At 39.7% G+C, this 23,597-nt stretch overlaps 3 protein-coding genes across 8 annotated transcripts; 1 reads left to right on the top strand and 2 right to left on the bottom strand.

Moving 5' to 3' along the window:
• Positions 1 to 1,201: 1,201 nt before the first annotated feature.
• On the bottom strand, positions 1,202 to 7,438 carry ubtd1a (ubiquitin domain containing 1a). Of its 3 annotated transcripts, none has more exons than XM_037783407.1 (5): positions 7,079 to 7,438; positions 6,511 to 6,597; positions 2,522 to 2,749; positions 1,828 to 2,013; positions 1,202 to 1,640 (listed from the first exon to the last, which is right to left on the bottom strand). In XM_037783407.1, exons 1-5 carry the CDS (start codon positions 7,128 to 7,130, stop codon positions 1,426 to 1,428), a joined length of 768 nt encoding a protein of 255 aa, XP_037639335.1. In that variant the 5' UTR covers positions 7,131 to 7,438; the 3' UTR covers positions 1,202 to 1,425. The 3 variants fall into 3 exon arrangements, with proteins under 3 accessions (XP_037639335.1, XP_037639337.1, XP_037639338.1); XM_037783409.1 differs by having other exon boundaries at positions 7,359 to 7,377; XM_037783410.1 differs by lacking the exons at positions 6,511 to 6,597; positions 7,079 to 7,438 and adding an exon at positions 5,073 to 5,524.
• Positions 7,439 to 9,414: 1,976 nt separating this feature from the next.
• On the bottom strand, positions 9,415 to 14,385 carry zdhhc16a (zinc finger DHHC-type palmitoyltransferase 16a). 4 transcript variants are annotated; one of them, XM_037783073.1, is made up of 12 exons: positions 14,241 to 14,383; positions 13,298 to 13,578; positions 12,602 to 12,859; positions 12,305 to 12,499; positions 12,108 to 12,196; positions 11,475 to 11,503; positions 11,245 to 11,378; positions 10,965 to 11,048; positions 10,781 to 10,866; positions 10,191 to 10,314; positions 9,962 to 10,032; positions 9,415 to 9,870 (listed from the first exon to the last, which is right to left on the bottom strand). In XM_037783073.1, exons 2-12 carry the CDS (start codon positions 13,361 to 13,363, stop codon positions 9,768 to 9,770), a joined length of 1,239 nt encoding a protein of 412 aa, XP_037639001.1. In that variant the 5' UTR covers positions 13,364 to 13,578; positions 14,241 to 14,383; the 3' UTR covers positions 9,415 to 9,767. The 4 variants fall into 4 exon arrangements, with proteins under 4 accessions (XP_037639001.1, XP_037639003.1, XP_037639002.1 ...); XM_037783075.1 differs by lacking the exon at positions 13,298 to 13,578 and having other exon boundaries at positions 14,241 to 14,385; XM_037783074.1 differs by lacking the exon at positions 10,965 to 11,048.
• Positions 14,386 to 14,480: 95 nt separating this feature from the next.
• On the top strand, positions 14,481 to 18,816 carry mettl18 (methyltransferase like 18). The gene is made up of 2 exons (XM_037783077.1): positions 14,481 to 14,825; positions 17,712 to 18,816. Exons 1-2 carry the CDS (start codon positions 14,619 to 14,621, stop codon positions 18,669 to 18,671), a joined length of 1,167 nt encoding a protein of 388 aa, XP_037639005.1. The 5' UTR covers positions 14,481 to 14,618; the 3' UTR covers positions 18,672 to 18,816.
• Positions 18,817 to 23,597: the final 4,781 nt, after the last annotated feature.

Raw genomic sequence — 23,597 nt, 5'->3', positions numbered from 1 at the left:
CTTCTGCACTATATTCACTTTTTTAATAGTTGTACTTTGCACTACTAACTTTTTTACTGCCTTTTTACTAACATGTTTTGCACTATGGAACTGTGATGCTGGAATTTCCCTTGGGATCAATAAAGTTACTATCTATCATCTAAAGATAGTGTTTTTGTACTTACCTTGTGTTGTTTGTGTGTGAGTGATGCACGTTTTTGTGATGCATGTAAAGTGCTGCTGTAACACCTCAATTTCCCTTCAGGGATCTATCTATCGATCTATCTACCTAACTATCTATCTATCTATTGTTGTAGACCTTTAGGACAGTGTACTGGTTCCCAACCTTTTTGGGGGGGCTTGTGACCCCTTGAAACAGATTAATTTCTACTTGAGACCATTAGAAGTTATGGCCTAATTGTGGTGATGAGCTGTGACTAGTTTGATCTTCTTAGATTGTGTCATTTGAAGGATTTTTTTAGATGTTAGTAGCCAGCATTACAATAGAAAATGGCAAATATTAAGAAAAGTCAGAAAATAAATGTCAATATCATCATCATTTGTGTAACAAATGTATATATATATTTTCTGTGTTCCGTCTTGTGATCCCCCAGATTTAACCTAGGACCCCCTAGTTGGGAACCATTTCCTTATCCTTAGGATAAGTTCTAACTTTAGAGACTCGTGGTGACTTATAATCAGGAAAGCGGAGAATGATTTTAAATTTACAATATTTATTGATAAGTTATTCAAGTACAGTGAGCATCATGTTGTACTTAAGACTACAATATTTTGTTTGGAGTGATGAAATAAAAAACAAACCTGAATATCTCTAATTACCTTTTACAAAGGTGCCCTCGTTAATATCCCTGTCTTTATTACGAATATACAGTTGTGAATTGAAAAGGTAGTGTGCACATAGTTACATGACCAAACAACACATATGGAAACTGATATTTACATTTTTACTTTTCTCTACAGTTTTCTGCCATCCTTATGCTATTTCTCAAATCGCATGACAGAAATCTTAAAAAAAAAAAAAGAGGGAATGGACTTTCCTTATTCGGACCCCCAGGTGAACCATATTCAGTTCAAACACTAGTACAAACACACATGACGAGGAGGGGGACCCGTGTAAACAATAGAGCTGTGAGTGGATGTCAGACAGACAGACAGACAGATAGACAGACACTGAGATGTGCATCTTAGGACTCTACTTTTAATCTAAAGTGTTTCAGTGCTTTTCAATATTCTTACTTCATTTGGAAAAAAGGAAAAAATACAAAAAGGAGCAATATAAAAGCAATAATTTCTTATATAAAAATGTACACAAAATTCCACTGCTGTGCCAACTGGAAAATGATTTCAAGCCCTACTCCTATTCCTGCCCCCCTCTCTGGCACTTCCTTTATATGTTCCTCTCTTCATAGCCTTCTGTTTCACTCCTCAGTTAGCTATGACTAGAGGGTTTATATTCACAATCACTTGGACGACAAAGTCCTTCTGGATTTTGGCGTCTTGAAGACGAGTCTTGTCAGTCAGGAGCTTCCCAGAAAAGAACCACCTCTGGCGGGTCACGTCGATTTCTTCCTGTTCTTCCAATTGTTTCTTCAGCTCAGCGATGGAGTCCGCCATGCTGGCTGTCAGACGCACATCTTTTCCTAAGAAAACCACAGGGCATAAATAGAGTTGACACACATTTCTGAACAAGCTGCGAGACAATGAAAAGCTATGAATTATGAATCAGTCTCCAGCCTAGATGAGACAAGATGCAGTGAAATGTCATATGCATGCAGTCTGGTTTAAAGGTCATATTATATACTGTAGGTCATACTGGGTGTTCCTTACCTGTTGACAATCGCACCCGGAGCTGGAACTCTTGTCTGCACGGAGGGGCTTGAGCTTGTTTTTGTGTGGAGTCAGAGGCTTTGCACTCACTGGACGTTTCAGAGATAAGGTTGACGGGCGGGGCTAAAGTGTAGGCCGGGAGCTGGTAGCGGTTTCCCAGTTCATCGTAACTCTCTGTGAGAGAGCCTGCAGAGGGAAAAATAGACTACATAAACAACCAGTTTCCAAAAACCTTTCTACCAGTAACTTTAGCCCTGATGCATAAACCCTTTCTCTCTACTCCAATAAACCAGGGGGCGTATGAGGCTATCACATTTACATTATATTTACTTACCTCACATTTACATCAACAACACCAGTGTCCTTGATTTATCTACTGTGAGTAGATAAACCAGAGTGTTTCTTTCCACCTAACTCTGCCATGGCTTTCTGTGCACCAATCCATTCACAGAGGTCACGCAGCACTGCGACTATTATGTAACTATTACAGCAGTAATCTCTGAACAACTGACGCACTCTGGGATTCTGAAAACTGTCCTTTGACATTTTGAGAATTATTACAGTGAGTTTTATGCGTTTGTGCTGGAAGTTCCAGGACATTTACCAGCTTACAATTGATAGCTGGATGAAGCGCATTTCCACATTTGAGAAGGCATTTGTGTGTGTATTCATGTGCCTGTGAGTGGTTTCATACCATGTGGCAGAGTGATGCAGGCTCCATCCACTATAGCCTGTGCTAGCTCCAGGTCATTGCACTCTGCAGCCAGGGCTGCTGCTCTGAGTGCGTCCCAGATCTCTTTCCGTCCGTCAAAGGCAGGAGCCGTATCCCAAAACTCATCCCTCTTACTCCTCAGCTGGCCCTCCGTCATCGGGTACTCGCTCTTCCACTTTGGGCGCTCCTTCTTGAGGGGCTCATTGCGTCCTGAAAGAAAAATGAAGGCAGTTTTCAATCTGACCTAAAGACTGATCTAAGTTCTGTTTTTTTAAAAGGTGACAGGAACTACAGGAACTTTTTGCACCTAATGACATAATGACCACAGCTAAAACAGTAAAAGTGCTACAGTATTATGCATGCAACTGCTCTTTGTCACAACTCCAATTTTACGTAAACCGAGTAACTCTAAGCAGGTGACTGCAGGTGTGTCCATGCTGGCGTATATACGTCATTTCCACCAACATAGCAAGAAAGCTCATTTGATTCACAGCAGGAGGGAAATCAAAGTGATTATTTATAGTGCTGTGGATTACTGCAGTGGCTAGTAACACGTACATGTGCACTGACATGCACTCTCACTCACACAAGCACACAACCAGTGGATTATAGGCAGTAATCAGGTTCCACACAACAGGATTTATCTGCCCTCTATCCCGTAAGGCATTGGTTGGAGAGATGAGCACTCGTTGGCCAATGAAAGCAAGCAGAAACACTCAGGGTCTATTACAAGTCTGAAACAAGAAGCAAGCACACAGAAATATAAACACAAAGCCTCTACAAATCAATTATCACACTCAAATACGGTATATATTCTGATGCAAAATGCTTCATAACAAGAATAAACGCCTACATCTGGAAATTAAGTTGGGCATGAGGTGCCATTCGCATCACCAATATGCATATATTTAAATGATTTTCTTTGTCATAAACAATGCAGGCCACCATATAATGATAAATGTGACACCATGACCTTTAGAGATGAGGCGACAGCCTGAGTCTTAGGTTTGCCAGTTTGGATATATGTAAAGTGTATTTCTTGCATGTGTGCCTGCATATGTAATCATTCAGAAGAACATTTTATTTGCATTTGATGCAAAATCTCCTTGTTCTCAGCTTCAAAGCCATGATTACAATATAGCAGAAGTCTGGAGAAAGTCAACTGCTATAAAAGAGTACACTCTATATTCCTCTGATCCAGTGTCTGTGACATTATTATGTTAATGAATATTCCATAATTTGTACTCATCTTGCATTAACATGGGTTTTTAGTCTTTGTTCTTGTGGACAGGCAAAGGAGTGCATTAACATGCCAGCCAAACAAATGCAAATATTCTGTGAATCCTAACAAGCCACCTGACTGACAGAGACTGGAAGGGATGATAATTCAGATAATTGCAAGTTGCTCTGATACGTTTTGTGATGACAAATTACATTTTAAACTCCTTTAGAGCTGGTCCTGGTTGTACATACAGTACCATAACATCACTGTGGGTACCTTTTTGGTTTGGTTTTGTGCTTACTAGAATGAGGCGGATGTAATCAGTGATGACAACCTGCTGTAGTAAGTCATTGAGCTGCCTGACTGTTTGTGTCAGAGGAGTGTGAGTGTACGGAGAGCTCAGCTTTGACAGCATGTCGTCAGCTGTAAGCCTACAGCTACCTGGAATCTAAGCTTAGCCAAGTTTGTTTAACTCAAGCTTAAACTTATCTGGTGGATGGGAAAACTACCAACTAAAATATAACAAAACAGGAAATGATGAAGTCTTCTGTCAAGTAAATTAAAGTATTATTTTTGGGCATCAGTATTGCTGCATCATTTCTATATACTATTTTAATAATCAGTACTACTTTGTAATAGCCTAGAGTCTAGGAGTATTTCAGTGCTCACCATGGTGTATATAAACAACACACACACACACTTGCTTATGCACATCACACACATTTCATGATTTTTTTTAATAGATTTATTGTTATTGTTATTATATATATATCTTGTTCTAATTATGTGTATTATGTAGTCATATTATTTCTGTATATTAATCTTATATTTCATAACATTGAGAAATATTAACACTGTTCAGGTTGAGGCTTCAAATAGACCGAGTGTTTTTTTTGCCTCGTCCTGCACAGTATATTATTTTTTTGTTATGTTTGTGTAGTCTTAATTTGTGCAAAATAAATACAAAAATAAAACAAATAATAAAATCAGTCTCACATCCCCCATCCCCATCAAAATGACGTTACCTCTCTGTGAACGTATGTATTTCAGTTCGAGGCAGCAATGTGGATGCTTTCAATCTTTCTGTTTGTTTTTCATGTATTTTTAGCCATTTGTTCCGTTTTCATTTACAGTATGCATTGTTTACTACTCTAAAAACCTTCATACAATAACAACAGCATCAACAACGCAGACAATCGTGAAATCAACATACACAAAACCCCCTGAGACAAATTACGGCACAACGCAGTGAGCCGCGTAAACATGAAAAACAGAAAACATGAAAGAACCCACCCAAAAATCTATACTTACTTTTCAGCAATATCCTAAATGGTGTGTTTGGAGCGTGATAGTAGTTGTACTCCCTGGAGTTTGGTACTCCCATAGCTGTTGTTACTCTGAGGTTTGATGTGAGTCAGTTAAAAGTCTGCATCAATGACCTCAAGAAACCGACCCTGAGGTAGAGGACAGTCCTGCTGCGTCCAACCAGCTGTTGTGACACTTGGTAAAGTTTGCCACAATGTGCAGATTCAGAGCTCAGTTAACCGACGTGATGCTTCCCCGGTTGATTTAAAAATGACCACACTCCCTCCACTTACAGTATATCCCTACTAATATCAAATACTCACAAACCCCAAAATACCACACGATCAGTTCACAGAAAAAGGTTCAATAGGTGGGGAGTTGAGTGTCCTCACCAGAAGGTATACAGCTTCTTTACACAAGAGGCCTAATCCTATCAGCTCTATTTGGAGACAGGATAGAAATACCCAGAGGCAACAACATGCTAAACCTATTAACAGACAATAAACCCCTGTCAGACCATTACAGGAGGAGCTACTGTACTCCTGTGAACTGCCCCCAACAGGTGATGTTTTGTCCTTCACGAAAGCTCTGCTATTTATATGAATAAATGTGTCTCTCTGATGCTGCATTTCCACAACTAATAGGTAGGCAGTTCATTACAAAGGCCTTCTGTGTTTGCATCTCACAAAGGTGGAAGGTCTGAGGCTGTGAAAATGGTCTGTGAGATCATGTAAATATGTTTTGCAAGCGGGTCGACATGAGGCAAATCATGCACCAAGTAGGTCAAACTTTGATATGAAGACTGTGAGTGCAGGCTGCTGCTGCTCCATACATAATGAATGACAACCCAGCTGAGTGCAAAGACGCTTTATTCCTACAAGGAATGGATTGACCAGTGTTTACATGAAACACCGTCGTATCAGCGCAGGTCCTCAGCACAGATTAGACTAATGACTAAGCCATGAGGCCTGAAACATTTAACACCTGAGAGACAGTAAGCTCTCAGACGGAGAGAGAGACGTCATTGGGGTGTAGCTAGGGAATCCTACAGCCAACCTGCATTTTATCATAAATGTTAAGGCTTCATCTTCTCATGCAAATTGCTGCATTGTGTCCTGATATAATTTTGTGCCTGATGTATCAGAGGATGCATCTCAACAAAATCATTTTCCCCTTAGCTATAATAACATAATTATCTCATTTAATCAATGCTTTAAGAATATTTGCAGGCTCTCTCAAACTCACCACTTTTCATCTCACTAAAAAAATAAATGTATAGAAACTGTCTTACTCCCAGTTCCTCCTTCAAGGACATCATCTCTTTTGCTTAAACCACTTCCATGTGTGCAGCAGTTTCTAATGCATTCACAAACATACTGATTATGTGGGATAGTTATTTCAGAAACTGAGAGGCTGCAGTCTGCAATGTGTTCCAGCTTCTTACCTCCACGTTTTTTGCTTCTTGTCGAGCTCCGGGCACTCCCTTGTCCATCCATCCTGCTCCTCCCCACACAGCCTCCCATCACTGTCCCTACAATCCACACCGAGGACAACAACCATCAGACCATCTACATATTTCACATATAAATGCTTTTAAATGCATATTATGATCAGGTAAATAAACAGTTAATAATGAAGTGCCTTATATGAGAAGCATCATCATCACAGGGAATAATGACAGCTCAGCACTCCTTGTTCCTGTGAGGTCAGACAAGCTGCGATGTTTACGTCACGTGTACTGCCAGCTGACGGGGGCACGCGCAAGGACCTCATGCCACCGTCGCTCTGATTTTTCCATTTAAAAATGTGTTTATGCATTATAACTTTTAATAATTTATTATTATTATTATTTATAATAATTATTTTAAATAATTTATTTGTTTGTCATTTAAATGATGTGGGCTACTTCCGGTAGGATTTAATTAATTTGCAGTGTTATTAGTCACAGGTCTTTTTGCTGTAGGCTATGAGGATTATTAAAAAAACAAACAGTTGTGATTCATTTTGCCTACCGGAAATCCAGTCTGCTAAATTATGCATCCGTCTGCAGTTTGCTTGCCACATCCAAACTTGCTTGCAAGTAAACGGCGATCAGCAGGAGATGCGAGTCAGCAGGTTGGCAGAGCCACACAGGGAGCAGTGTCAGTGTGCCTATGCAGGGATGGAGGGCTGGAGACCAGTCTGGAGCAGTCTGGAGCCCTGCAGAGCCTCCAGCAAATATATCAACAGCTTCTCAAAATATAATCACTCTCCGTATTTCCCCCCGATTCATGATGAATCCAGCTCACTCACACAGTCCGTTTGAACCATGTTTGTTGCACTGATCCAGAATTAAAGCCTTATCAGTCTGCACGCATGCGCAGCAGCTCAGACCAATTCCTCCTCCTGCTGCTGCAAGCTCATCAGAATAAAAGCGGAAATTGAGAAATTACCCCTTCAGAATAGAAAAAAGGAGCGTTTGTAAATAATTTACCATTTAGTTTGCAGACAAGCAGAATTTTTAAATAATAAATTCTTTCGACAAACTTGGTGATAAAACACAAAATATGGAATAAATGTTAAGGGTTATTTTGCAATGCACGTTTGTAAACCCCTTGTCGGGGTGTTTTATTCTGAAATGCAAGGCGGAAGTATTTATTATTATGTTATTTTTGGTGATAATTGACGTATCACCATCCCAGCCAGAGTTTGAATTTGCAATAAAACACCTCAAGTTTTATTTATATGGTTTAAGAATTAAGAAACCAACTGTTGTTGCTGGTGAAGTCTCACTTCTATTAAAGCTTAGCTATTTAGTTTCATTAGAATAAAACTGTGGAAAGAGCCTGATACACTGCAAAACTAAGTCATTATTATTGTATGTAAATAAAAGCATCTATCAAGGTTAAATCTAAATTGGATTATGTTGTATCTTCGTCTAAAAACAAGTTAATCTCATCCAATTTAACACTGGCACAAAAATTCAGTTAACACTATATATCCTATCCATTGATAAGTCAGAGTGCATTTATAGCAAGCCTATACGTAGGTAAGGGTAAAAACAGAAACAGCCCTGAGGTGTGGTGGAATACTTGATTATCGTTCATGAAGCCAAGCATCCATATTTTTGAGAGGTGATGTAGGAAAAATGTACTCTCAATAAAAATGCGTAAAGGTCACTCCGTAGCCAATTGAATGTGCTCAACTTGAACCTTTTCTTCATGAAAACACTGAATTTGTTCAAGCGTGAGTGTAGGGCTTTTACCATCTGGATATAAGAGCAGTTATTGAAGATATGGACATATGCACTATATAGATTATTCTTAGACTATAACCTTTGGCCATTATAAATCTATGTCAAGCATTCACCACAGCATGTCACTCTAGTGAATGGCTGTCCACGCAAGCACAACCATATGTAGTAACACCAACATACAGTGCCAAAAGGAGAGAGGAAATTGTCAAATTAAATGTATGCTGTTTTGATATTTCTATTAAAATGCTGTTGTTTCCTAATTATTAGAATTGATGATGACCTTGAATATAAACCAAATTCATATAAAAGTATTTCAAGAATTGCAGGATTCTTTTGTTTTCTTTCTAAATTATTATTATCACTATCAATTATCCTTATCTTCCCAAACATACTGTACAGCTTCTGACCAAACTTGACATGTTGAACACTGACATCTACTGGAAGATTGAATAGTGACAGGTCTGTGTATGTGTGGGGGTGGGGGATGTGATGAGCAGTGGCAGGGTGAAAGACGGTTGGAAACAGGCTGAAATCTGTCATCATCCCTTAATCTCTTATCTCTTGCATTCAACCTTTAACTGACAAGATCACCATTCATTTTCTAATTATCTACTTATCAAAAGCATTAAATACAAAATATTATATCAAATAAATTATGTCCATGGAATAGTTTCATGCCAGCAGGATTTTGCTCAAATAGGGAGAGAAAACTTTTACATCTCCTCTCCTCTCGCTCATTTGCTTTCATCTTTGTGCATCCCCAATACTGGGGCTGCTTGTTTCTTATGTAATGTATTCATATGAATCTGCAGATCAAATCTGCATCTCTATTAATCCTCCCCCACTAGCAGCATGTATCGGGGTCTGTCTGCGTAAGCAACACTGTGACATAACACTGGAGCCGGAGTTTGTCCGCTCAGTAATGAAAAGTGATCCTGGAGCAAAAAAAACCTGAATGCCATAATTGACAGTTAATTAGGCATAGGTGCATACCTTAAAATTGCCAGAGTGAATATTTATACTTTTTAAAGAGTCTGATATACAAAAATGCAATCTGTGTATGTGTAATAACAGTATCTTTAGTAATACCTGAATATTCACTTTCTCCAATTGTTTAAATAAAGCAATTTATAAAGATTTATTAACTTAACAGGTACAAAATACAGATAAATAACACATTATCATGGTGCTGCTCTGGTTTTCACAATGCTCCGAGTCAAGTAAGACCCATCTGTAAGTAAAACCTAGTGGAGAGAGACCTTCCATGACACATTGCCTTTTCACTGGTGAAAAATCATGAGCATCGTGAGCGATGCCACTGCAAGTCTTTGAGGTATTGGAGGTTGAAATGACCCCATTTCTTCAGCTGTATGGAGCCACCATGCAAGGACCATCAAACAACCAGAGCAGGTTGAACACAGCAAAGACTGCTGAATTAGGCTACAGGTATGCCTGAGTAGAGTCTGTCATACAGGTATTAAGTCCTTTTTAAGTGGGCAGACATCCCATTTCAAACCATCACTGAGCGGGGCGTGTCCAGAGGGGATGATAACACGCGTCAACCAGTGACTAGAGACAAAAGATAAAGCAGAACAGGTTACAAGAAGTGCAAGGCAGCATTGGTCATAGTGAATCATTACAAACATTAGGGGGGACACACCTTCTCTTCTGAACGCCAAGGAAGATTTTCCAGTTATTCAGCTTGCCATAGTTGTAAGGGTTTTTGTAAACCTGGTAGAGCAGTTAAAGAAACAGAAAAGGAACATTTACTGTCACTGCCATTTAAACCAAGAGGTCTAATTTCTTTTTCTTGAGGGTTTGTGACACATCATAAATAAACCTGCCTCAACTTATCACAACCTGACATTTGAAATATTTAACATGCTCACCCGTCCACGTTTTTCCATTCGTTGTCTTTCTTTGCTGTTTAAGTGTCTTTCGATGCTGGTCTCTCCTCTGGATATGAGAACTGCATGCCACATGGTCAGAGCTCCGAGGGCCACTCCCACAGTGCTAAAAGAACAAAACACATTTTATTTGATCTGCTGCCAAGATAATAAAAGACAACCATTCATATCACAATTCTACACTATATACTGACTGTTAAAAGTATGTAATCTATAGTACACAAATGTTTGGAGTTGGCATGAAAGAAAATCAAGGTAGTTTACTGTTTTGTACTAACAGGAAGTGATGAAAGATATGTCAAATTGCGAACTTGGAAGCAAAATGGTTTTCCAAATATGTCATACATGTGTTTGTTTGGCAGCTATGAACAGCTCCTCCACTTCCTGTGTGTATTGTGTGTATTTTGGAACAATAGTGTCAATCAGCAGCACGTTCAAACATTTTAGTAGATTTAGCATGCATGCTAATATTTGTTTCCATTCCAACACTCTACATACACAAAGCCTGCTTTGAATTAGTTTGTAATATGGACCTGTGTATGGCAATAGGCAACATGAAATGCATATTTTACCTGGTAAGCACCCACATGTAGATGATGCTCTTATTAACGATCTTATCCTTTAAGGTGTACGGAGGTGCAGCTGTCTGATAGGTGGTCTTGACAAAAAATTAAAAAGAGCACATATTATATAACTAACAGATAATAAAAACACATGAGCTTAATCAATATTGTGTGTGTACTTTTGAGACTGTACCTGGCCAGGCGGAAGAAGCCCTATGAGAAGTCCCATCCCTGTTACCGGCACCCCGGGCTTTTCCACATCCAAATGCTTAAAGCGCTAATGGAACAGCCCGCATACACAAACCCGAGTGTTAAAGACAGAAACAAGGCAGAGTCAGTAAGGAACAGTTAAGCCCCGCAGAGAAACACACCAGACAAGAAGGAAAAGTAAGAGACAATACCCAACAAGCCTTACAAGGACAAAACGCCAAGCAGGCCCACACAGTGTGGTGTGGGGAGTCTGAGCATCTCACCTCAATAGCATGGTATGCATCTAGGAACAGGTTTCTGCCACTGATGCTGCAGTAGATGCAGCCCAAGGCCAGGGCAACGCAGAAGGAGAAGAAGTAACGGTGGTTTAAATGGCCCACGCAGTTATTCAGCCAGGCTGAGATGCTGACATTAAGGAAAACCACTATCTTGTCATAGTCACATCAAAAAATAATAATATTTGTCTAATAAATAATATCAGCACAAAGGATACGACAATGATGGTCCATTTTCAGAATGCACCTGCAAAAGAAAAAAGAAAATACTCAGTATGACACTTATATAGACAATAATTCTGCAAGGTATTTCCTTGCTTAACATGAGGCTATGGCAACAGCCGGCCATAATGAGAGTCCTTGCTAACCAGGCCTGCACCCTGTAAGTCCATTATATTTTACTAAGCAATCAACAAGATCTTCTGAAGATTGAGCAATTAGATATTAGGACAAAATCATGACATCTCTAACCTCAAAATCATATTTTCACAAACATGGTTCTATCTTCAACAAAACCTTGATTTCTTCATTTGCAGATGGGTAGCAATACTGGAGAAACAATTTTACAGATTTTTTCATAAAGGAATTAATTAATAAAATAAATCCGATGACTAAAGATTGACCAAGAACTTAGTCAAGGATGGCCCCTTTGCTAACCTTCATTGGCTGTGTTAGCATTTTGGAAGTTTGAAATTGAACATAACACCACTAAGGATTTTTTCTCCCCCAACAACTCAGCCTTGGTGGTAAAAAAAAAAAACAGATGGTCCAAATTAGATAAGACCGCATACCACTCATCAATTAAGGAAATACGGAAATACCAGAACAAAATAAAAACAACATTGACTCACCTGTTACAGATACCACAGTGGTGTGTTCTTGCTGGTTTGGGCATGACGCATCTTTTGCAGACTGCCACAAATGGACTGTCATTTTTTTCCTGGTTGAAAGAAGACATTTTCGTTGCATTAGTAAATGTAAATTTAATACAAATCCAGATTAGGAAAGCTATTTGTGATTCTGCAGAAAAGTGTAGTTGTTATCTTACTGTAGGGGGATACCCAGGGGGAGTCTTGGTGGCCATGTAGTAATGGAAAACAATCATGACGAGGTTCCAATGTCCATAACAAAGGTGCCAAGCAATCCATACAGGGGAGTATGTGGTAAGGACAAAAGGCAGTAGGACCACATACACTATCACCAAGACGGAGCTCACCAGTACCACGACCAGAGAAACAAACACCTGTCAGAGAAAGACAGGGGACACCCACAGAGAGTTTTCTTCAGAGAAGAACTTAGAAACTCCCTGTAACTAATTAAAGCACACAGAAAAACACACACTCACCCTGCCAAACCAGCGGGTGACATAGTCCACAGTCCAAAACGCTGGTTCAAAGATTGAGTCGAAAACCACATCTGAGTCTGTGAGGGAGTTAAAGTACAATGACTGTACCAGCAGTTTAATGTAAGCCCATATTTCCTTAATCCATGACGGCAGTTTGTTTCTTCCTCTCCTGGCACATGACCGGAACCGCACACACCGCAGCAGGTGAAGCGCTGAGCTGGGACAACACCGCATCCTGCATCTGTAATGTGCACACACCTTCAAGGAAATAAAGAAACGATAATAAGTAAAATTTTTTTATAACGTACACTAAATTGCCCATATAATACATCCATCCACAACCAAAAAGGACATAGAAAAGTAATTTGGACTAACTATCCAGTGTAGAGCTGCAATTAATTATTTTCATTATCACATAATCTGCTAAATATTTTCTTGATTAATCAATTAATTGTTTGGTCTATAAAATTTAGAAAAATAGTGAAAATGTCCATTGCAATTATCCTGAAGCCCAGGACAACTGCTTGTTTTGTTTGACAAACAATCCAAGCCTATTATTAGCACTTAAGACACAGAAAGGCAACCCTAACAAATGAGAAGCTGTAAGCAGACAACGTTTGGCATTTTAGCTGGAAAAAAACCCAATTAATCGATTATCAGACGTTTCAGCTCCAACGTGTATCATATCAAACTTACCAAAGGTTGAATTTGGGAGTCAGTAAAGTTGGATCTTTTGGCAGATGTTTTTATAATTCGCAACATCTGTCTGTGCCAACTGACACTTAAACTTACACTTCATCAGGTACATGTACAACTTAACAGTGTAACGTTAACTAAACGAGCAAAGCCAGAGCATTAGAGGTAACCAACCGAGCTTGTATGAAAAGGACTGACTGTTAAATGTGCCAAAAGCCTGACGTTAGTTGCTCTGCTGCATTCCTGACAGGGTGTAGTCTGGGTGGAGGTTCTGCAGACACCTGAGAGGTGGCAGGATATGTCAGTGCATGTAACAGCCTAAGAGACAACCACTACAACACATAATAAATGTAACTCATACTCTGCCTTTTATTTACTCCTCTACTTCATGGGTTTGTTTTTTTGTTTTTTACATTTATCCTTTGATATTGCAATATATTGTTATTAATGTTTTTTTATTTGCTTGTTTGCTTTATTGACACAACAAACATTGATTACTTCTTTATTGTTTTCTTCCATTTACATGCATGTTCTTTTTAAATATCTATATATTGTAATTTGATTAATGAATTGTATATATGTTTTTTTTAATTTATTATTGAATTGACGCTTTGGCAATATTGTTCACCTGACAGTCATAATCAATAAAGCAAATTGAATTGAATTGGTAGCAGCGGTCCGAAGTGGAGCTGACTTTTATCAGCAGCATTCAGTTTCACACCATCAAGCAATGCTGTATAGGCTATTACGATGCAACAAGCTAAGCTGTCGTGAACATTTTATTTGTCCATAACACACATATGCTGTGGACATGTCTCCCAGCATCCTAAATCCCTTTTGTTTAGCTAGCTATAATGTCACAACGTTACAGTGTTGTCCGACGCTGTGTGCTGCGTTTCTGATATTTAACAACATTTAAGATGTATTTTATGGTAATACTCACTGTTCTATGAAGGTAATAAACTGGCCGGAACCAGTCCTCTCGTCAACATGTTCAAAAGGAAGGCAAAAAATGATATTAATGTGACATATTAGCGAAGAAGAAGAAGAAGAAGAAGAGGAGGAATCAGAGACCTTCTGTGACAGAAATCTGAATCCTGATCCGGAGAGTTACTGCGCCTGCGCCGCGACGAAATGCATCATGGGAGTCTGAGTCATGAAGTAATTACGACATTTCAGACATGGATAGTTTCTCCATAAATTTACATTAATTGTCTGTATTTCCTATGGTTCTAAACCTAACCCCGCTTGACTTGACTTGTTGCTTTACTTCATTAATAGAAAGGTAACAAGCTGGGTGTCGGTTACTGTGATTCCCGGAATGCTGGGATTTGTAGTTCTTACCCGCAGCGTCTCTCTGCTAGCTACATGTGGAGCCTGCTGCAGTAAAAGCGAAGATACCAACTTTACCAAACTCAAACTAGCTGTGTTGTCATTCATCATGTCGTTTTGCTTTAACTTCGACGTTCCGGCACAAACAACACGTCCGGACGACGTGGACGGAAAGAAAGTCAATACTGCTAAATGTGTGAGTAACTGTGAGTTAGCTCACTAACATGTGTTCTAACTTCTACTCAGAGTACTCAGAGCTGTCAGGTAGTGATGTCAGAGCGACCTGTTGGCATGGATACGGTCGTTAGTAATAGAGAGGTAAAATATGTGCATGCAGAGGCGTGTATAATGTTATGAGGGATGGGGGCATTGAGTGGAAGAACAGGACCCTAGATAGATAGATAGATGGACCACGTGTCTCCACTTTCTCCCACTGGACACAAGTGAAGCCAAAATATTGAAAATATCCCAGAAACAGGTGTGTGGTGAGTACTGTTTCCCCTTACCTGAACCTGAACCAACCCTTATAACTACCAAGGGGGGCGCTATCATTTTAACAGGAGGGAAACACTACAGGGGAACAGACTTCAATATAACACCTGAGATGCAATCTTGACATTGTGACGTCATTTGGAGCCAGACTCTGCAGTATGGTGGGATGTAGGTCCCGCCCACACACCCTCCTGAGCCAATCATGAACCGAGCACGGCAGCAGCTTGTTAACGTGAGCCACCTAGCTGCTATGTTAGCGCCACGGTAGCTGTTTGGCTAGAACAGGGGTCATCAACCTTTACTATCAAAAGAGCCATTTTAGGAAAAAAAAGTAGTAATATTATGAGAATAAAGTCATAACTTTATGAGGAAAAAAAGAAAATAACACATGAAATTACTACTTTATAATATTAGGAATTTATTCTCATAATACTACGACTTTTTTCTCGTAAACCTTAGACTTTATTATCTTAATATTATGACTTTTTTCTCGTAAACCTTAGACTTTATTATCTTAATATTATGACTTTTTTCTCGTAAACCTTAGACTTTATTATCGTAATATTATGACTTTATTCTCATAATATTATGACTTTATTCTCCAAATCTCAGATTTATTTTTTCCCCTCAATGTGGCCCTAATACTCCGTCGTACCATAGACCTATAACAATGATAAATAAAAATGATAATGTAAACAAAAACGTTTTTCATTTCCATTTTCAAAAAGGAGCTAAAGAGCCGCATGTGGCTCCGGAGCCGCAGGTTGCAGACCCTTGGGCTAGAAAGACACAACAACTAGCCATAATATCTCTATAACTACATTTATGGCCAAGCTGACACATGTTCTATTACACAGACTCGTGACGGTAATGGAAAGTTAAAGTTACATCTCCTCTCTGGTACAATTCCCGAGCCTCCGGCTGCTACTACTTCACTAAGAGCAGCTGTCAATCACAGCTGTCAATCATGACGTCTCACCCCCCTTTTTATAGCATCAAATAACTCATTAAAACCAAACTTATAAGAAAAATGAACACTTGAATATACTTCAGCGTGATAAGAACTACCTAAAATATGACAGAAAGCATCTTTGGGAAAAATTATTTGAGGTGAATTTTGACTTTTTAGTTTGGCCCATGTCCCATCTGCTAACCTAGAGAGGGCAATATATACAGTATGAGCAATACTGCAGCCAGCCACCAGGAGCCGATCCAGATGTTTTGGCTTCAATGTTGGGAAGCTGCCCTCTCTTTATACATCCATTGAGCTGTCATGTCATCCATCTTTATATACAGTATGGCTTAGACCTGTCATTTTTTTTAAATAACAACTTTATTACTGAATAACATCAACATTTCCATCTGTAACAATGCAAAATATTAGGAGAACAAGTAAGGAAAATAATTCCTAAACTCGTTAATAAGATAGGAGATTTTCTGGGGTTTTTTTCAATTTACATTAATTAATTTGGTAAATACATAATAATGACAAAAGGTTTAGCTTAATAAATATTTAGACTAAATATATATATATATATACTAATATATATATTAGACTATTCAATACTTGAATAGTATTGATTTTGACATTTATCCAACTATGTAGATAGACCTCTCTTCTGTTATAATAGATACAGGTAAAGATGCTCTTGAATGCACCAGAAAACAGCAGGAGCACACCCCCTCACTTATACACACACACACACACACACACTATGCAGATTTTTAATTGAGTAATTTCCACTGTACAATTCCATCACAATTAATGAACATTGAAATGAAATTTAGGTGTGCATCCACTAGGGAGCGTAGGTTGACAAGCTCCTTGCCCATGAGCCTTGACGTCACAGGGAGGAGGCATGACAATAAAAAGTCATAGCGGAAATCATACATTCATACTGATAGTAGACTGATCATTGTAAAGCAACTAACATCCAATCGAACACAACACTGTTATAGATTTGTTTAAATCCAACATGTTCATGGTGTTTTCACAACATCCAGAAGGATCCCAGGCCTATTAACAGATTGTCTGTTTCATTTAACCTCACGAGATTACTTTCATCAGCAGACGTCACTTTGAGCCATGTTAACTGAAACTTGAAGATGTGAACCCATGTTTCAACATCACCACTACGTATGTTGGTTAGTAAGGCTTAAAAGTAAGTTAAGTAAGAATCTAAATTAGTAAGATATTGTCGTATGTTAAGTGACAGCTTTAATATTTAATTTGTTTTAATAAAACATGAGCCGTGTTCATTTTGTTTCTTTCCAAAACACTTACAGCGCAGCCTACTTGTGACATCCGGAATTCATAGGAAAATTCCTACGAAACTCCTACGAACACCCAAAAGCACCGTGATCATTTAAATTTGAGCATTCCTATGCTATGAGTTGTTATCTCTCGCTACACAGCCTCATTGTATTGCTGAATTATAAATCTGTACTGCCAAGTGTGCCTCAAGCCATGCTATTTTCAACTTGAAGCACATGTTGTCTATGTAGTGTAGTCATAATTTTACACAGAGCCATCAGACACACACATAGCTGATATGTTCCCTAACCATGCACGCTGCTTTGTGTTTTTCAGACGGAGGATGATACCAAACCAGCAGCTCCAGTCAAAGAGGCCGAAGAGCACCTTCCACCATCCGACCCACAGCTCCTCCTGAGGGATGCTGTCACTGAAACGGTTACCATAGGAACTCTACCTCCTCTCCACTTCCTCAACGAGACCGTTTTTGAGAAGACGGCCTCGGAGAGAGAGGACGGGGAGAAAATTCTCTCTTGCACAACGGAGCAGAGGTCTGACCTCATCTCTGGCGTGTACGAGGGAGGGCTGAAGGTGTGGGAGTGCACTTACGACCTCCTGGAGCTGATTGAGAAGGACGGAGAGACCTTTGAGGGGAAGGCGGTTTTGGATTTGGGCTGCGGCGCGGGGCTGTTGGGGATATTAGCTCTGCGGAGAGGAGCCAGGCAGGTCCACTTTCAAGATTATAACAGCACAGTTATTGAACAGCTCACAGTGCCAAATGTAATAGTAAACTGCCAAGAGGATGATGAAGTAGACAGCGAAGATGACACAGAAGGGAGGGGCAAGGGAAAAACAGATGGTTTTAAGAAGAAGGTGGAAGAGAAACAAGAGGTAAAAGATGGCAGCCCATCACCCAAGAAAAGAGCCTCAGACCCATCCCAGCACCCATTACTAGCCAAGTGTCGCTTCTTCTCCGGTGACTGGAGCACATTTCTTGCTTTGCTTAAAAAAGAGGACCCACAGCCCAAATATGACACCATATTCACCGCAGAGACCATCTACAACACCGCATACTACCCAGCGCTACACGAGACCCTCCACAAACTGCTGGCACCACATGGACTGGTCTACCTCGCCACCAAATCCCATTACTTTGGCGTAGGCGGTGGGCTGCACCTGTTTGAGACGTTTGTGGAGCAGAGGGGTGTTTTCTCTTTGGATCACCTGTGGGATGGAGAAGAAGGACTTCAGAGACATGTAGTAGTCCTACGTTTTAAAATGGTAAAGGACACTTGAATAAGTGAAGCAAATAACTGTCAGGGATCCTACACAGTTTATTACAATAAAAAATATCAGGATTTCCTTTCTATTTGAAGCTTGTAAGTTGTATGTCACAGCAACCGTGGTAAAGCTGTAATAAAATATGCCGTCTCATCTCCCATTTGCTCTTTGGTTACCTATACCTTCTTTCACTTCCTATATAGAAATTTGAATATGTCTGCCGGTAAGAGAAGTGCAGTTGAAAGGGGCTGTTACAGGTCTTTAGATGCACGGGGAGGAAAGAAAGGAAATGGGCTCAGTGACCTTTGCGAGTGATTTCCCCAGTGTTCAAACAGCAGCATGAAAGCCAGGCTTGTTTCTGAAGTCCGGCGCAAAATGTCAATTGCAACTTATCCCACCAGCCCAAGGATGTAGTTTGAAAGTGGATTCTGGAGTCACAGCACATCAATGGTGGGACACTATGGGGTCTCTGTACCTCTTATTCAAGTAATGGCTCCTCTCGATTCTGTCGTTTTTTTACCTTCAGTTAATGTCAAATATGCAATCTGGGTTTGTGCTATTGCAAAACAGACATGACGCATTATTACTAGTATGTACATCCAGGAAATATGTGCAAATACATCCAAGTACAGGAAGGGAACTACGTGATCATTCATGTGGAAACCCCTTTTCGTCCAGATCAAGGAAATCAATTGAATTATTCTGACAGGGCTTTTTTTCTGAGGAAGTATGCCTAAAATCCAGACAAGTTTCTCGTATTTTAGGTGACTAGATAAGGAGGATGAGGAAATCAGAGGGTTTTCACAGGGTCACCGGACACCGAAACTGTCAGCTAGTTTATTCAATAACTGTGGTTTCACCCTGCTGACCCAGTCCTGTCATGTTCTGCTGATTGAACACAATCAGTATCACATCCCTGTCATGTTTGACTTAGACCAGAGAGCAAACAAGGTTATTTTAGGAAGGCTGTGTTATTGAATACACCCGTATCACCTGAGTAAATGACTCCAGCTACACAAATTGAATCGATTTCATCATAAACATGCCCATGACGCAAGAAGCACACACACTGCCCTTCTGATAAATATAATTTAGCAATGATCAAACACTTCTCTAGGAAATGTGTTGTCAACAGCTCAAACATGACCGTGTATTTCAACACCCACAGAGTGTGTGGATAGAATTTCCACTTACTTATTATGTAAATCTACTGTAGTGTTAAAGACTATTTCACTCTTACGCACACACGAAACACCAAACACGGTTTCTGTTTGCATATGCCCGGCCAGCAAGCTTCCAGTGTGTCCGCTTCGTCATCGTCTCTCTCATCTCGACAGCTGTTCACGGCCTGTGGGGGAATTCCTGGTTCCTCGAGTAGACGCAGCCTTTCCCCTGCTTACTTTATGGGAACAGGGGGCAGGGCCAGTCAGATGGTTTTCCTCAGAAACTATTATGTGTTGATTCACTGTGAGGGGGCGTGCTGTGTTCACCACTCCCACTGTTTCCTTCTTACTGGGAAGTGACTGTCAAGCTTACCGAACGCAGGGAGTGTATGAAAAACAGATAGAGAGGAGGGAGGGCAGGCTGATGGGTGATGTGAAAGGTGGTGGTATTTAAGGTTCTTTGCTCTGAATGTCAGACAGTGTGCTGTAGCCTTCCTTGGGACTTGGAGGACATGGGAGAGTGAGCAGAACATGCAGGTGAACTGGGGAGGGATGGCTTTCTGTGTGTTCATTCAGTTTTGAGAGACTTGCTGCCTGATTCAACACTAAAATGTCTTTTTGCTGAGATGGGACTGCTGAAGAGTGTTTAAAGCTTGACCCTGCGGGAGCACAGTCCTGGGAGGCCTTTTTGAGGAGATGTATTTCTGATATATCAAGATCTGGAGGGAAAAGTCTCTCTGAATGACTGGGGTAAGTATATAGGTAGAAAACTTGTCAATTACGGTCAATTTAAAAAAGAATTCTGCACACATTTGATCTAAAATTGTCAGAAATGCCTATACAAAAGTGCAAGCAAACTTTCAACGTGTTTTAAGTTGTGAAATATTTTGTATTAGGTGGAAAAGAGTTCTTGCAAAGAAAGCAACTTCCACATTTTCTGAGCACAAGCAGATGGCGTGTGGTAATGCTGTCATACTATGTTAATGAACCCGCTCTTTGTGTGAGAGCTGTTTAAACTAGTGCAGACTGAATTCATGTCCTCATAGGGGAATTCTTTTTTCTAGTAATAGGCCGCAGAACCGGTTGTTTCCCAGTCCAACTGCCGGAAAGATAGGAGTTTCCTGAACGTGTTCAGGTGTGGCCTTCCTCAGAAAGGTCATTGTACTGTATTGCATGTATCCTAAAAGAATGTACACTCCTACTGAATAAACCCCAGTGACAATGAGGAAGAATCTCACTGTACTGTAACTGTCAATATTGACCCCAGGCCTTGAATGAGGTGTTTTTTAGAGGAAGGAAGAGATTCTGTAAAACAACACAGGTCAGTTAATATCAAACTTCCATCGGAGGGTTCAAAGATACATCGACCAACTATCAGTAATCACATTGTCCCAAAGTTCTTTTCCTGGGAGTGGACGGCCGTAAATGATGAGTCATTTCATGCCTCCACCAGAGCACTATCACCATGATCTGATTCAGTGCTTGCATCAGCCCAGTGGACAGACTTTCAGTTCAGTGGTTGAGAAGCATTTCCAGGAATACTTAGGTTAAGATGGTTGGATTTCCTCAGACGACCCTGAAACTCCCCGTGGGCTCTGTTTAACCACAGCGTTGGATCCATTCAATCGTAACGGCATTTCGGAGGTTTGTTTTCCACTTTGGTTTTATTTCACTTACATAAAAATGCCTCTCAATCTGTTGCCAGTTTATGAAAAAGTCTGTTTTGAATTACATGTTACACTACTGTACAAAGGAAATGCCAACTATGATTGATCATTGTTTAAGGTCAGCTTTGGTAATGGCCTATTGCTCAAACTTCAAACGAAAGAAGTAGAGCTGACGTTATCTCATCATCACCCTGCATTTCTTGAGAAATAGGGAAGGTCATGTGTGACTCAACCTCAACGGGCTGCTCAACATCTTAGACTGTACGCCTTCATCTTCACCACACTTTTATTATTAATTACTGAAGTTTTTATGCTGTTTTATTGATTACATATGGCTTTATTTTGGTTTTATTTCATTAAGGCGTGGGCAGAATGTTGAAAAGAGCATTAATAATGAAGCATAAAGTCATTCAAGGATCATTCGAGGCTCCTGAGGACCAACTTTTGATAAGTGCTGTACTATGAGAACTGAATTCCATAGATGGTGGCGTCTTCAGGTCTCGTCTATGGGCTCAGTTCTTTTGGTACGGTACTAGTTTGTCAGCAGCCTTACTGCACAGCACCAGAGAGCGGAAATCACCACCATCAAAAAACATTAATACTTGTGTGTTTAACAGTCATTCCAGCATGTCTTAGGTTTACATTACATTTGTAGGTTTGTGTTTATCGTTACATTTCTTCAAATGATGAATGAGGTGTTTCTAATTGCTTATTATTTTAATGTGAATAAAATAAACACATTTGTAAATTAATGTTCAAGCATATTTTTAATAAAGTAAATCAAACTTAATCATTTTCCTCTGTAATTTATTGACTTTCATGACATTTTGTTTGAATTGTAAAATACTGCAACATGTAAGTAATACAGTACAACGAGTGAGAGCATTCAAGGACAATGATCTTTAGAAATACTAAGGGCTACCGTGCCACATGCAGCCCACACATTTACAGATCTTATCTCTGCTCTAGCTCCATAAAAATATGCAGCAATGGTGATGGTAGTTAGCAAGATTAGATATAAACAATAAGCCTGGATATCACAGCCAACATCTTTTTGAATTACAACATCATGGGAATCTAACAAAATTGCCAACCTGCAACTGACTCAATCATAGATAAGTGTAGTCCACCAGTACTGGTTTAAAGCAGTTGTTTTTGAGGTAGTGTCTCTAAGTTATTCTAGGATATGCCATGCGCTGTACACAGGATCCTCCTGATAAACTCTGCATTTGCACACATATCTCCCACATGGATTGAACAGCATTACAGAAGAAGGCCCATAGTAGTGTTTGTATTCTTCACCATCCTGGTTTCCTTAAGTTCCTGGCCGTATGGCTGTGTGTACTGTGTGTGTTGGTGATAGGCAGAAAAAAGTGGCTGCTATTGTACCACTTCCTAGTGAGGAAATCTGTTGGCTGATGAAACACCAGGCTTCATTGACACTGCTGTACTCTTGCATTCAGTATTGTCATGAATGAGATGACAACACCATGATTATCAGGGGAAATGATCATTTTTAAATCCCAAAGGTCCTCACCGTAGCATGTTTTTTTCTCATGATTAGTGTCTACTAATGCATATTTTTATTTTTCTGAAATAAATTATTCTCATTTTACAAATTGGTACTCTAAAAATTATATATAATAATGTCTCTGCCATATAGCCCAAAGATAGACAGTAGGCTGTGATATGCACTCTCATGCCAACATTCCAGATATGCACTATGTTCAGGTGGACTAATCGGCGAGGGGCGGAAGTCTTGGACACTGAAGTATCGAACATGAGGTAACCAGAATTAAGGACAGAGAGCCAGATATTTCCACCAAAAAGGGACTTTATTTTAGATTAACTTCCCCTTTAACATCATCAAATAGTGTATCTGCATTAAATGCACAAACAAAGGGAGATGCATGACATAAACAGCATTGTGCATGCCTTTACTCATTGTAATCATAATTATCAACTCAAAGCCGGATAATATTTAAACACAAACAATATTCTAGTTAAACATGGGAAGTCATAAAGTGAACAGACATAGGCATGACATTATCAAAGTGATAAACCTGAAAGAATAACTCACTTTAGATGCACTGGATGAAGACAGGAGACCA

This window comes from Sebastes umbrosus, chromosome 10 (genome assembly GCF_015220745.1).
Source record: "Sebastes umbrosus isolate fSebUmb1 chromosome 10, fSebUmb1.pri, whole genome shotgun sequence".
Lineage (NCBI taxonomy): Eukaryota > Metazoa > Chordata > Actinopteri > Perciformes > Sebastidae > Sebastes > Sebastes umbrosus.
This window is presented reverse-complemented; position numbering and strand designations above follow the sequence as displayed.

Bases quoted from the DNA above. Each gene is read 5' to 3' on its own strand.
- zdhhc16a (XM_037783073.1), bottom strand. From the start codon at position 13,363: ATGTTGCGAATTATAAAAACATCTGCCAAAAGATCCAACTTTACTGAC. The intron at 11,379-11,474 runs GTATCCTTTGTG...TCAGCATCTCAG, and splicing joins GAAAATGGACCATCATTGTC to CCTGGCTGAATAACTGCGTG. The intron at 10,033-10,190 runs GTGAGCATGTTA...CTGCTCTACCAG, and splicing joins GAATGGAAAAACGTGGACGG to GTTTACAAAAACCCTTACAA.
- mettl18 (XM_037783077.1), top strand. From the start codon at position 14,619: ATGCTGGGATTTGTAGTTCTTACCCGCAGCGTCTCTCTGCTAGCTACA. The intron at 14,826-17,711 runs GTGAGTAACTGT...TGTGTTTTTCAG, and splicing joins AAGTCAATACTGCTAAATGT to ACGGAGGATGATACCAAACC.
- ubtd1a (XM_037783407.1), bottom strand. From the start codon at position 7,130: ATGTGGCAAGCAAACTGCAGACGGATGCATAATTTAGCAGACTGGATT. The intron at 2,014-2,521 runs GTATGAAACCAC...TTCCCTCTGCAG, and splicing joins CTGCATCACTCTGCCACATG to GCTCTCTCACAGAGAGTTAC. The intron at 1,641-1,827 runs GTAAGGAACACC...TGGTTTTCTTAG, and splicing joins CCGGGTGCGATTGTCAACAG to GAAAAGATGTGCGTCTGACA.